At 39.5% G+C, this 12,369-nt stretch overlaps 1 protein-coding gene across 1 annotated transcript; it reads right to left on the bottom strand.

The window, feature by feature from the left end:
* Window positions 1-7,252: 7,252 nt before the first annotated feature.
* On the bottom strand, window positions 7,253-11,522 carry LOC108664851. Its single transcript, XM_018151543.2, has 4 exons — window positions 9,881-11,522; window positions 8,837-9,540; window positions 7,893-8,715; window positions 7,253-7,708 (listed from the first exon to the last, which is right to left on the bottom strand). The coding sequence occupies exons 1-4, from the start codon at window positions 11,432-11,434 to the stop codon at window positions 7,253-7,255; spliced, it is 3,537 nt and encodes a 1,178-aa protein (XP_018007032.1). The 5' UTR covers window positions 11,435-11,522.
* Window positions 11,523-12,369: the final 847 nt, after the last annotated feature.

The raw sequence follows: 12,369 nt of genomic DNA, 5'->3' as shown, positions 1-12,369 counted from the left end.
GAAGCAAACGATTGTATTCCGGTGATCGAGTCAATATCGGAGTCATCCGTACCAATTCCTCTATTAGCAATGAACTCTCGAATACGGCCGTGTAATTGATGATGATGTAACTGGATGCCTAACCTGCTGTTGAAATAATACGTAGACATTTTTTTGAAGGTTCCAAAAAGCATTCCGAGCGTAAAACAGGTAAATAAAAATGTTTGATTTATCATGACGCGTACGTACACTGTATATTGGAAGGTATTAACAATTCACATAACGCGGTGTAGAAAAATATAAAAGGATATCGTCTCAGTTTACATTTTTTTCCTGTTCAGTGGAACGAGAAATAGAAATACAGTAAAGTTCATAACATGTATTTTCGGAAGGAAATAATGAGTGAAAATAATCAAGTTTCGCGGTAGAAATTTATTATTTTGCCCTGATTTGCAGAAATATTGAATCACAGATATGTCTTAACTTCCAGGTACAGATAATTAAGCGTCCGGATCAACAAACGGCTTATACTCGTATATTATATATATCATCGTTTGATATCTTAGAATTTATTGATGAGGCAGGCCGGCTACTCAGCAAGTATCCAGTTGACAGAGAATGGTGACGCTGAGGTTATTTATAATCAACAATTGTTATCAGGCTAGGTGTTTATTTATGCCTTAGATATAGAGTTAGATTTTTAGTACAGAGTTTAGTACGTCACATTATTGATGCTCGACTTGACATTATGATAACTGACTTGGACTAGACAGTAATTGCGCATAAATATGGAATATAAGGAATATATAAATATGGAATATAATATATTCAATCAATCGTCAGCTATGGAAAGATCGGGTTCCATAGGCCGGATCCTTTGTGAATCAAGTCACGAAAAGTTCAAGAATCGGCAACAGGCCATGGGCCTATTTCTTCAATGCCGACACTTCTATTCTATTCTATAAGATTAATAATTATCGGCATTTTTATTTTATTTACGAGAATAATAATTATCGGTACACATTAGAGGTATTTTGATCTTTGTATAGTTTTCGTTTTTTTTTGTGCGAATAAGGTAATCCTAAAATTCATTAGGCCTCGACAGTAATTTTTGCAAACACGAAATTATGATTTAAATACAAATTTCAATTATAGTCATGTGTCTGCAACCAATTCTTTTTGTATAATTTTCTATGATATCCAGTGCATACGAATTAATTAATAAAGGTGTTGCACTATTTCACCTAAATTCCATATTCGTTTGAGAATACTTATGGAAGGACAAATAAACGTTAGAATAACAGTTTCATTTATGTACTTATTTATATTCATATACATTTATATACTTATTTATATTCATATGCATATATAATACTTATTCGAGTCTGAGTTAAACCAGCCAAGAATGTTCACACAAAGGAAATATTTTGTCGGGATCTGTTTTGCCAATAATAGCGTTGTAACATCAACATCATGCAGCAGTCGGTCGCCAGAGTCCGGTATGGGAGGTTGCCACGCATGAATTTATCTGTTTCATCGACTGAAACTTTTGTACATGAAGTTAAGCTATTACCGTACGCACTTATAGACTAAATACAGCGCAATGTTTGTATAATGAATCATATAATATTATTTCCACAAAATATGTAGATAATGCTATTTAACTATAAATATGTATACTCGTATATCGGAATGACCCTACCATTATATTAAGTAAAAACCAAGGCTGATATTTCATTATTTTGTGCAAAGAAGGAAATGATGGTGCAAAGTTTACTAATATAAAATAGACAAGTTTAGTGCTCGAAGAGAAAAACTTTCCAGCTCAACTAGTAATGAGATCAAAACCCACTATGCATTCACACAACTTTTTGCTATTCTCATTACAATCATGTTGAATCTTTTCATTTATTGGCATCAGAATGTCTTATGGAATGAGCCGATTCAATGTCAACTATAAAATCTTTGAATTAATCAAAAAAAGTTTAATTAATTTTTTAATTAATTTTCATTAAATTATTTCAAATTAATATCATTATTATTTAAATTTAAATAAAAAAATTATATTAAATACAAATAATTAATTAGTTAAAGTAATATTAAATTATTTCTACTTAATTAAATTATTTAATTTAATTAAATTATTAATTAAATTATATTAAATGTAAATTAAATTAATTATTAAAATTTATTTAAAAATTAGTTTTTATTTAATTAAAAAGTAAAAATTATTTCTCATGAAAAACATCCAAGTCTAACGTTTGTGACACAATGTTAGGTTAATGCTCAGCCATTCTTCAATTGTGCCTAGTAATAAATGAGGAATTATTGAGCTGTAGTAAATACATATTACCGGCAAATGTTTGACTTATGACCTAAGCTGCGATCTACCTGAACCCATGCATTTAAAACACGTAAACTTATTTAATTTTACCACCGCTGGTTGGTTACTTAAATGTTCATTTTTAAATCCGTGGACTTCTGTCACATCGAACATTATATATGTTCGTTTATTCACAAGAGAACAGGGGCATGCTTGTGTAAAGATTTTTACACACAACTTTCGAAAAAGTATAAATTTCAGCTAATATGCAGAAATGCATTTCAACTTTTGATTACACGGAAACTGAGAGGCATCATCGACAAAATTCCACGTCCATTTCAGATAATTATTTAAAAACGCAGTATGAAAATACTACCAAAAACATGATAAACCAAGGCCCTAAAGGTTTCTTGTGAGAGCCCGTTAAAGTGAGCAATTTCGTAAGCAATAAAAATGATAATATGACTCGAAAATAACAATCTTATGAGCAAACACTAATGACATCAGGGATCACTTGACAAAATAAACCCGACATTTAAAACGAAAGCAGGATATAACTGAAAGTATGGCGTGATAAATTCACATCAATATCAATGATATCACTGGTTAAGTCTGCTAATAAAACTGCTAGAGAAGTTGATTTTGAAGTCGGACGGCAGCTCGCTGAAAATATTTACACAATTATAATCAAGACAATTCTCTAGATTTCAAAGAGAACCGATGGTAGATATAGATATCTCTTTCTTGCACATAGAGCGAATACGGTTTCATAAAGTCTACTGCAAAGTAAATAATTGACTGAATTATTCGAACATATATTTGACTCAAAATTATACACATATACATTCTATTTTCAAGTACGCTGCAAATGTGGTGTTTGACAACTCCGAATTTCTGCGTGCAAGCCTAAATCAAAAACTTTTGACGAGAATGATTGAATGTTGTTACATATAACACAGGCTATAATGTCATCCATTGTACTGCACGTAAATACATCAACTAAGAATTGGTTATTACAAGAGCTGTGACTGAACAATGAAGAAGGTCACAGCTAAATGGTAGGTAGTGGTTGGGAATGCTAAAACAAATCATTAGTGTTATGTAATGTGTAATTTTGAGGTAACTAAGATAACCGAGATAACAAATCACTGCCATGTTCAAAGACGAAATATTTTCAATAATTTGAACTGATGAAACAATAATCATTAATTTACACTATTTAATTGGACGACTTCAAAGTTCGATGATCAGATTGTGTATTTATGCCTAATATTATAACACTCAAATGATTGAATGTCTACTATAATTATATTCATGCCATCTTACAGAAGGCTTTCTATGGACTGAGAAGAAGCGACTAATCGTTTTCCAGTCCAATGCATGATTGGCAGCGATGAAAAATTACGTGTAATTGATCACAGTTTATAATGTCATGCGACGTGGTTAATTCATTGCTGTTGATTGTATTTCATTTATAGAAAGCAAAAACTTAACTAAAAACATCCAAACATCAAACTGAATGATTTTTCTCGATCTGGAGCGGCATCAATAATAATTATGTTTATTATGTGTCCGTATGCGCACGTACGCTAATTGGTCGGAACGAAAGTTATTTGTGACGCAAATTATGCCGAAGAATAAACATAAACCTGCATTTACCGGCTTGGGTTTGAGCTTCTTTAGCTTCTGCTCGTTTCGTTTCAAATTGAATAGTCTCCAAACTTTGATATACCGTGGATATAGGGTGTGTTTTACCTTCCATGATATGCATTTGGAATTCGATTTCATTCGTAATATATTTCAGCTTAATGGTTTTCCATCGTGCATTGTGTATAGTAAAATCAAACGCTTCTTATCTAACAAATTTTCTGAAACTGTGACTGAATGCGATAGTAAGAAAATTATTCATTGCACATTGCCCTATTTTGGTAGTGCGTCTGAAACTATGTTTCGAACTGATGATGGAGCTGGACTCCGAAACGTTTTCAATATCGATATGGTGAATTTTCTTGGCGTTTTCTTTGCTTTTAAATTCCTTGTGAACTTGCGATTTAAGCAGACTAATGATATAAGTACTTAAGAAATTAATGCATTAGTTTGTTGCTGTGCCTAAATTTTGAAATATGCTGAAGAAGTAGTACCGAGCAAATTAGACACAGAATATTTATTAATCATGTCTGGGTCGGCAATGTTTCAGTTATACGTTTCATCTTTAAATATCAGTCATAGAAACTTAAATTGAAAACATGTCTGTTGAATAATAGGTGTAGCAGTCACGTTCAGATAAAGTTTCTTTTCTCTAGTATTTTCAACAACAGTTACGCACATGACAGCTTCATGGTAATTGGGATCCCACAAGCTTTTTAAAAATGAATCAACATTCGAAATTTGTTTCTTTCAGGAGTCGAGACGCATTAAGTTTTTTCCATGACAGGCATTATGGTTTTCGATTAGTGAATCAGAATTTTCGTGCCATAATATGTTATGCTTCAGATTTTACTATGCACTAAACAATACGTTCATCTGCCCTGCAGCCGCGACTACTGGTTTGGTGCGAGATGGTCGTTATATTCCTGTAAATGACTGGTTAGCTCTTTTCGATTTATCTTGGATGAAAATTACAAACTTCAGTCGAATGTTTTATTTGCATGCTTATTGCTGAATTGGTGGGCAGCCTCATCAGGTTTGGACGGTTTTTTGACGTTGATTATTTTATAGCTACAAACGAGCGTTCGAAATTGTACTGACGAGTATTAGTTGCCTCGACCGCATTATCCACGAAAGGATTACATCTAAGATACTTTCTTTGGTGGAATCGCACACGACCAAAAACACAACTACAGTCATCATGGGCACTAAACACTGACGTGAAAAAAGTCGTATGTCTTGCAGACGAACCAAATCACGACGGAGCCAACTATATGCTTCTTGGAAAAGTTACTCCGAAGTTGTCTCAAATACACAGTTTCCACATTGCTGTAGTATCTTCCTATGTCGTTAGTTACGCAACGATCATGACATGGCATCTTTCCTTCGCGTAGTTGATGGTGACACAATAAGTCATTTATATACGTAGAAATTATGTGCATGGACGAGTATTCGTCAAGCATATGAACAGTATCGAATTAATAAGTTTCTTTACCCGTGTGAGACAAGAAAATATCAAGTAAGAAACAGGGTATTATGAAGAAATGAATATATTGAATTATATTCCAAATAATAACGTTATATAGAACGACTGTAGACAACTCGCTCTTGATAAGAAACATAGACACAAGAAACGATGAAAGTAAGTGTACATTTATACTGTTCTGGCGCAATAGTGATCAGGCTTTTCGTCGTTGCAGGGACAGAGGGAACCTTGCTGTCGCTTCACCTCCCGCCTCTCCTTTTGAGCGCAGGTTTTCAAGAAATTAATGAGAATAATCATCGCGGATCTTCGCTGGTTTTCAGATTTCCGAGGAAATTGCTCGGCAGATTAAAACAGGACGCTGAACTTGATCGGTCGAACGAGTGTGGGAAGGGTTTGGAACACGCGAAACCATGAACTTTCCTTGGATTTACAACATAAATGCTTATATTCCATCCGTCGGCCCACACGGAAATGTTTCAGAAATGTTATCCTGAAAACACACCCCTGTACATTTGCGGGTCAGCCTTCCAACACACGCACCGACGTTGACAAATACCTAAAAACTAATTAGCGATAGGCCGGCTCATAATTCGATCAAGGAGAAAAATAGCTAGTACATATCTTAACAATTCTCGCCACTTCTGTTGTCGTTTCACGATCATAAGTTCTCACGGCACACCAATTCCAAGAAAGAAAGTTCGCTTACGTTTCTGCTTTTTATCAAGAGGGTTTTTACCTTCTATACATACCACCTAGCTATCGAAGATGATTTTTCAAAAGTCGTTGTAAACTGCCTAATATTGCTCCGACACCAGGGGTCCGAAAATGCAATATACAGGACAATAAAATTCCAACTTCTCCGAAAACTACATAATCATTTGCCACGAAGGTTCATATTAGATACGAAACAAAAAAAAAAAAAACGTGCCACAGACAATCACTAGTTGCTATGCTGCTATTTAATCGCAGAATTGGTGCATGTGCAATGCTAATGAATTACTCTTTCCATCCGTAAATGTCCGAGGCGAAACTGCTCAGTGCCGTCACATAATACTTGTACTGCAGTGAATCAGCACTAAGCTTGCTATTAGCGGACAGCACTCAGCTTGTTAGTAGCGGATGATGCTCGAAATAAAATTTCGGGGGACAGTCGTGACGTACGAGGACCCAGGTATTTCATTATATATCGGTTATTTAATGGCTAAAGATTTTCTTCGGGACTCAGACAAACCAAGATTAAATCCAAAATTTATTAACGTTCTCAAAAGTTTAAAACATTCAGGCAAAAGTGAATAATGCTTGTTGGCGTGCATAATATTAAACATTAGAGCGGAAATACTGTCAAGTTAGAAGTTATTTGTACAAACATCATAAGATTGTATTTTATTGGGCATTCAAAAAATAGAGATTGTCAAACTGCAAAATTGTTAATACTATTACAATTCGTTGATGATGGTGCGTTTAAGAAACTTTGGAACACTTTTTACATTACAAGAGCAATGAAAATTCTAATAAAAGGTAAACTAAACCAAAGCAACTGCTAAGAACAACAATAAGAAACACGAACAAACTCAATAGAAACGAAAACCCAATATACTATGACAACAGTCAGTCATCTCGCCATCGCGAAGTTGAGAGTACGCGTCAAAAACATTGCAGACGCACGATGCATTGACTTCACCTGCGTGTTGCGTCGTACTGGCGTCGCAAGACGCGGTCCGGACGATGGTAGCGCAGAAGACTTGGCCCGTTGCCATGCAAGAGATCCAGCAACAACAGGTGCCGCGGTCGCGTTGCGTCCGGCATGCGACGGCGGGCTACTCTGTTCGCGGGTTCGAGCATGTCGAGTAATGGGCCCAGATAGACGTTCGCATTTGGATTCTCCACTGGACCTCCACCTGCTCCTTCAGCGCCACCATCATTCGCTCCTCCCTCTCCTGCACCCGCCCCTCCCTCTCCTGCACCCGCCCCTCCCTCTCCTGCACCCGCCCCTCCCTCTCCTGCACCCGCCCCTCCCTCTCCTGCACCCGCCCCTCCCTCTCCAGCACCTGCATCCCCTCCTCCAGCACCTTCCTCTTCTGGACCTGCTCCTCCAGCACCTGCATCCGCTCCTCCAGCACCTCCCCCTCCTGCACCCGCTCCTCTCTCTCCTGCACCTGCACCCGCTCCTCCAGCACCTCCCTCTTCAGCAGTACCTCCTGCACCTGCATCCGCTCCTCCAGTACCTCCCTCTCCTGCATCCGCACCCGCTGCTCCAGCACCCGCACCCACTCCTTCAGCATTCGGTTGGTGTTGGTTTAATGTCGCTAAAATTGGCATTTCAGTCGACACAGACGGGTCAAATCGGTCGGAATTCGAACCTTGTATTGAACGGACAGTAGGTTGTTCAGTAGCTCCACGTCTTCCACATGGCCGAGCCTCAGCTTGTAATGATGCGGAAGTCTCAGTATTAGGAACCCCGGACAGAGTTCGGCGTGACGACACATCTTCATCTTCGTCTATTCTACTTATCCGGCGTCTACGGGACACAGGAGATATCCGTCTAGAAAAACCGAACGTCGACAGTACTTTTATTTTTGCACCCGACAGTGGCTCCAGCTTTGAATTGACTTTAGGACGATGAGCAGGAGAGGCGAGAGAAGAGATAAGTGCTTGCCGACTTGGAGGTGTGGCTGGCAACAATTTTTCGATCTTACGAGCGGGACTTGTGGGGCATGAAGGAGATGTAGACCGACGGGCAGCAGGTGGCGACTGAGAGCCTCGACGGGCAGCAGGCGGCGACTGAGAGCCTCGACGGGCAGCAGGCGGCGACTGAGAGCCTCGACGGGCAGCAGGCGGCGATGGCGGCGACTGAGAGCCTCGACGGGCAGCGGGCGGCGACTGAGAATCTCGGCGGGCAGCGGGCGGCAACTGAGAATCTCGACGGGCAGCGGGCGGCGACTGAGAGCCTCGACGGGCATCAGGCGGCGACTGAGAGCCCTCAGGAGGAGTCCTGGGTCCAATGCGCCGTGGCAACCTCACTGCCTCCTGCCAATTTCGCCGCAGTAGCGGATCGATACGAACTCTACCAATAAGGCCTTCCTCGGCTCTTTCATCTTCGTACCTGCGAGGACGAACAGGTTTCACCGTTTTACCATCTTTTCTCTTAAATTGAAACTGCAGTACATTGTTCGCTGTTTTTTCGTACATTGATGGTTGCAAACGCGCATGATAATAGCGCCTGTAGGCCGAGAAGGTGGTGTAGGAAGTCACGTGCACCTTGCAAGCCGGACACTCATTGCTGTTGGAATGTTAACAGATTAGCAACCACAGACAAGTGTCAATAATTTGGTTCAATGTCGTAAAATTAAATTCTTTATGGAGTCTAGGTTTCTCATTACTTCAGCATTAGCTGATCTTACCCTCTTATAAGGAAATCCCGGCAGTTGTTGCAGATAATGTGTTCACAGTTATCGAAAATAGTGAAAGCGTTTTCAGCTACCGCGTTTTCACTATGGCAAATACAGCAGAGCTGATTCAAAACCGCCCGCTTCAGATCATTCGGGGAACTGAATGACAACAGCTTTTGCCAGAGGTTAGATATTGGTCGAGAATTCGAAAAGACATTTTCGCGTTTGAAACTGAAGACGTTAATGCAGAAATTTCGAATTGTCTCGTGTCGCCTCATGACGGCGAAGAAAAAATTTTCATTACCGTAAATGTTGGTGACCAATGCTTCAGTCGCGACATCAAGAACGTGACAAAGCTCTCTTGACTCGAACGTTAACTGATCGCTCAGGAAAAGGTCCTCGCCAACACTCAGCAACATCGAGGCGCGCAGGGCGTGTAGATAAATATCGATTACTTCTCGTGAGAGGTCATGAAACGTCATACAATGAAAAGGGTCATCGTCAGGTTCTGTTGTTGCAACTTTTTTCTTTCCTTTCTCATTCAAGATAAGCTTGAGTCCGAGTTCGACAATATTATTGATGGAGCGGCTTTCTGACATTATACGGTGCAGCTTGTACAAGAAACACAAGTCGTTTTGAGGAAATTGTCTGAACAAAGCTGAGTGATAGAAGAATCCTTTTTGAGGCTTTTCATCGTCTCTGGTCAGTTCCGGAGTCTGAAATGGAAACGAGGGCAAGGAAATAGTCAATACTGATGAATATTAAGGATTACAACCGACCAATTCAAGCATTCGAACCTTCAAGCGAATTTAGAATGATGTAGATAAACAATTTCACAAATCAAAGTAGTTTTACAATATTATGACATGCATCTATAAAAAATGAGACGAGTGTTTGATTGACCCACTGACTAATGAAAAATGAATGATATCCATGAATGCACATTATGGACCCATAATATTTGAATAGAGTGCGAATATAAAAGGTTCCCTGGCGACAAATATTAGAGTGCGTGTCATGAGCCTTAGCTGGGATACATCGAAAACTTCCTCTTACCATCACATCTCTCAGGTGATCATAACATGGCTGACGACCTTTTAAGAACGTTAACAGCTCGTTGATGCAACTAGTAATTCGAATATTCCTTTTACGGTCTTCTGCTTTAATTGCTTGGCTTCTTCTGAATTTAAAGAGACGCTTGTTGATCTTAGATATATGGTTAGACATATTTGACAATTCCTTGTCCGATATGAGAATCTCTTTTCTGCTTTTCAACATGAACAGATTGTAGAGCAGACAAAAGCTGAAGAGAATGAGGACATCTCTAGTTTCTTCAGGTGTGAAGTGTTCAATTTTCTCCAATCTACACTCTTTCACCATGAAATAGAATTCCCACAAATTGGCTGGAGGATTTTCGTCCGCCATGTCTACATAAATATCAACTAAGCTCCTTAATTTACTTTTGCTACCGATAAAAGATGCGGCGAAAGGAGCTCTGGTGCTGGGATGAATAGTTTCGTAAGCTGGATGCACATTCTCTCTCCGTGTTGAGACCTGGTCAACGTCGCTGACATGAGGACTTTCAGTTCGGGAAGAAGACGTAGCTCCATCTCTAGGCGAAGTAGAATCGCTGGAAATTGGGGCGGATGACTCTGTTGGAATGGTGACTAGCCTTGGAGAATCAACTGCCGGTAAAATATTTTCCGAAGACCTGTTGCCAGTAACAACTGATGCGGCTGCACTAGGAAGTAAAACGAGAGCGCGAAATATGCTTTGGCGTAACGCAGTTTCATCTCGCTCTTTCAACTGGCGTCTAGAACCACCTTCTTCCGACTCCGATTCGGATCTAATCTCTTCAACAGTACGAAACAACTCTTTGGCATCTTGGGAAGACGGCTGAGTGGCAACTTCATCATGATCTAGAGGAGCGTCTTCTTGTTCGTTTGATGTTAAAACCTCATCAGGTACCACACTTACAGGTTTTTCGAGCAATGCTGTAAGATTTGGGCTTTTTAAACTTTCAGGAGCTATTGATTGACGGTTTTCCTCCACAGACTTAATTGTTGGAGCTACCTCATCGCCAGATGAGATCGCTTGCGAAGATCCCCTTCCTCCCGACTGAGAAGTAGTCGACGGCCAATCAACCCCCGGAGAATCCGAGCTCGATTTTCCTTCTGACAAGAGAAAAGGAAGCCATTCGACACTCGTCGACGAAAGTGTCCGCTTTTCAGGAGACCGGCTTGATGACTGTTCTTCGGTAGAAGAGTAATGCCATTCGAGGGATGGTGTTAGAGGAGACGACACATTGGACAAAGGGATGCGAGACGAAGGTCGAGATGGCAGAGCTAACGAAGGACTACCAATAGACACTACCAGAGACGAAGACGCTTTCTTGGACTTCAGAGCCAGCGACGATGGTCGTTCATGGGGTCGGATGAAAAGAGAACGATCAACTGACATAGTACATCTTCGCCGCCTCGCAGCTGCGCATGCCTCCTCTCCCACCTCGGCGGCCAAGGAACTATGACACGCCTTTGAGGTTGGAGTTTTGACGCTCGGAATTCGCGTCGGGATTGAAGTGGTCTTTTTTATTTTCTCTGGTTTATCCATGAATCAAAAGCAAGATCTTGTATTCACGAGTAGAAGTTATAGGATTTCGTCATACGCTTACAAAAAAAACTGCAAGAAAAAAATACTATGAGCGATGAGAAGACAGCATAGCAAACTTGTGTCAAGCTGGGATGGACTAGCTCTTTTCACTTTTCAAAAAATACACTATTTCGTATGCGTGTTAACGCAGGAATAACTAAACTCAGGTTTTCCACGAGTTACTTTCCAGATGCCCTTATTTGTCTAAATTCATGTACCTAGTTTGTAGTTTATACGTGGGATATTCTTCAAATAAATTTTGAAATGTCAAAACGAAGTATGACATTCTTAACGTACGTAGAGGACTGACAAATTTTTTTATACTATTCCATATCTAGAACTACTCACCTCAGACTGCCTAATAACTATATTTACTTGAAGAGTATAAATCACTTCTTCACCTAGGCATGAAAGCTCTAAAAATGGCATGTTGATGACAAATGGCCTGCAACGCGTTCTGCAATCTAATTACGTTAAACTGAACGATATAAACGTACCATTTATTAGGAATGTACCATTTATTCTCCCTAATGTTTACCAGCACCAATACTACACTCGTCAATCACCAAATAGTCGTCAATTGCAGCACTGCTACTTCTTTAGCCAATGATCGCGGAGCAATTGAAAGTAGTGCCTTTGCTATAGAACTTATAGAAGAAAACAAAGTATTTTCTCTGCATCCAATGACAACTAATGTTAAGAGGAATGAAAACTAGAAATAGCCTAATTTAGTATAAAAATTAGGTATTTTTGCAATTTGAGGAATTAGATTACGTTGATAACTTTTTCATCAATTGCGAGGAGCGATCCAACAAGATTTCTGGTCTGGTTCACTCTGACTACACGCAGTCGCACTCCACATGAACTTCATTCCATCACCCAACGATCTGCACGTA

Source organism: Hyalella azteca, unplaced genomic scaffold (assembly GCF_000764305.2).
Source record: "Hyalella azteca isolate HAZT.00-mixed unplaced genomic scaffold, Hazt_2.0.2 contig17497, whole genome shotgun sequence".
NCBI classification, from domain to species: domain Eukaryota; kingdom Metazoa; phylum Arthropoda; class Malacostraca; order Amphipoda; family Hyalellidae; genus Hyalella; species Hyalella azteca.
The sequence above is the reverse complement of the archived record's forward strand: the minus strand, read 5'-3'. Positions and strand labels throughout refer to the sequence as shown.

Coding starts and splice junctions, on each gene's coding strand:
- LOC108664851 (XM_018151543.2), bottom strand. CDS start 11,434: ATGGATAAACCAGAGAAAATAAAAAAGACCACTTCAATCCCGACGCGA. Junction 9,541..9,880: donor ATCACCTGAGAGATGTGATG/GTAAGAGGAAGT, acceptor TTTCCATTTCAG/ACTCCGGAACTGACCAGAGA. Junction 8,716..8,836: donor CGGGATTTCCTTATAAGAGG/GTAAGATCAGCT, acceptor ACATTCCAACAG/CAATGAGTGTCCGGCTTGCA.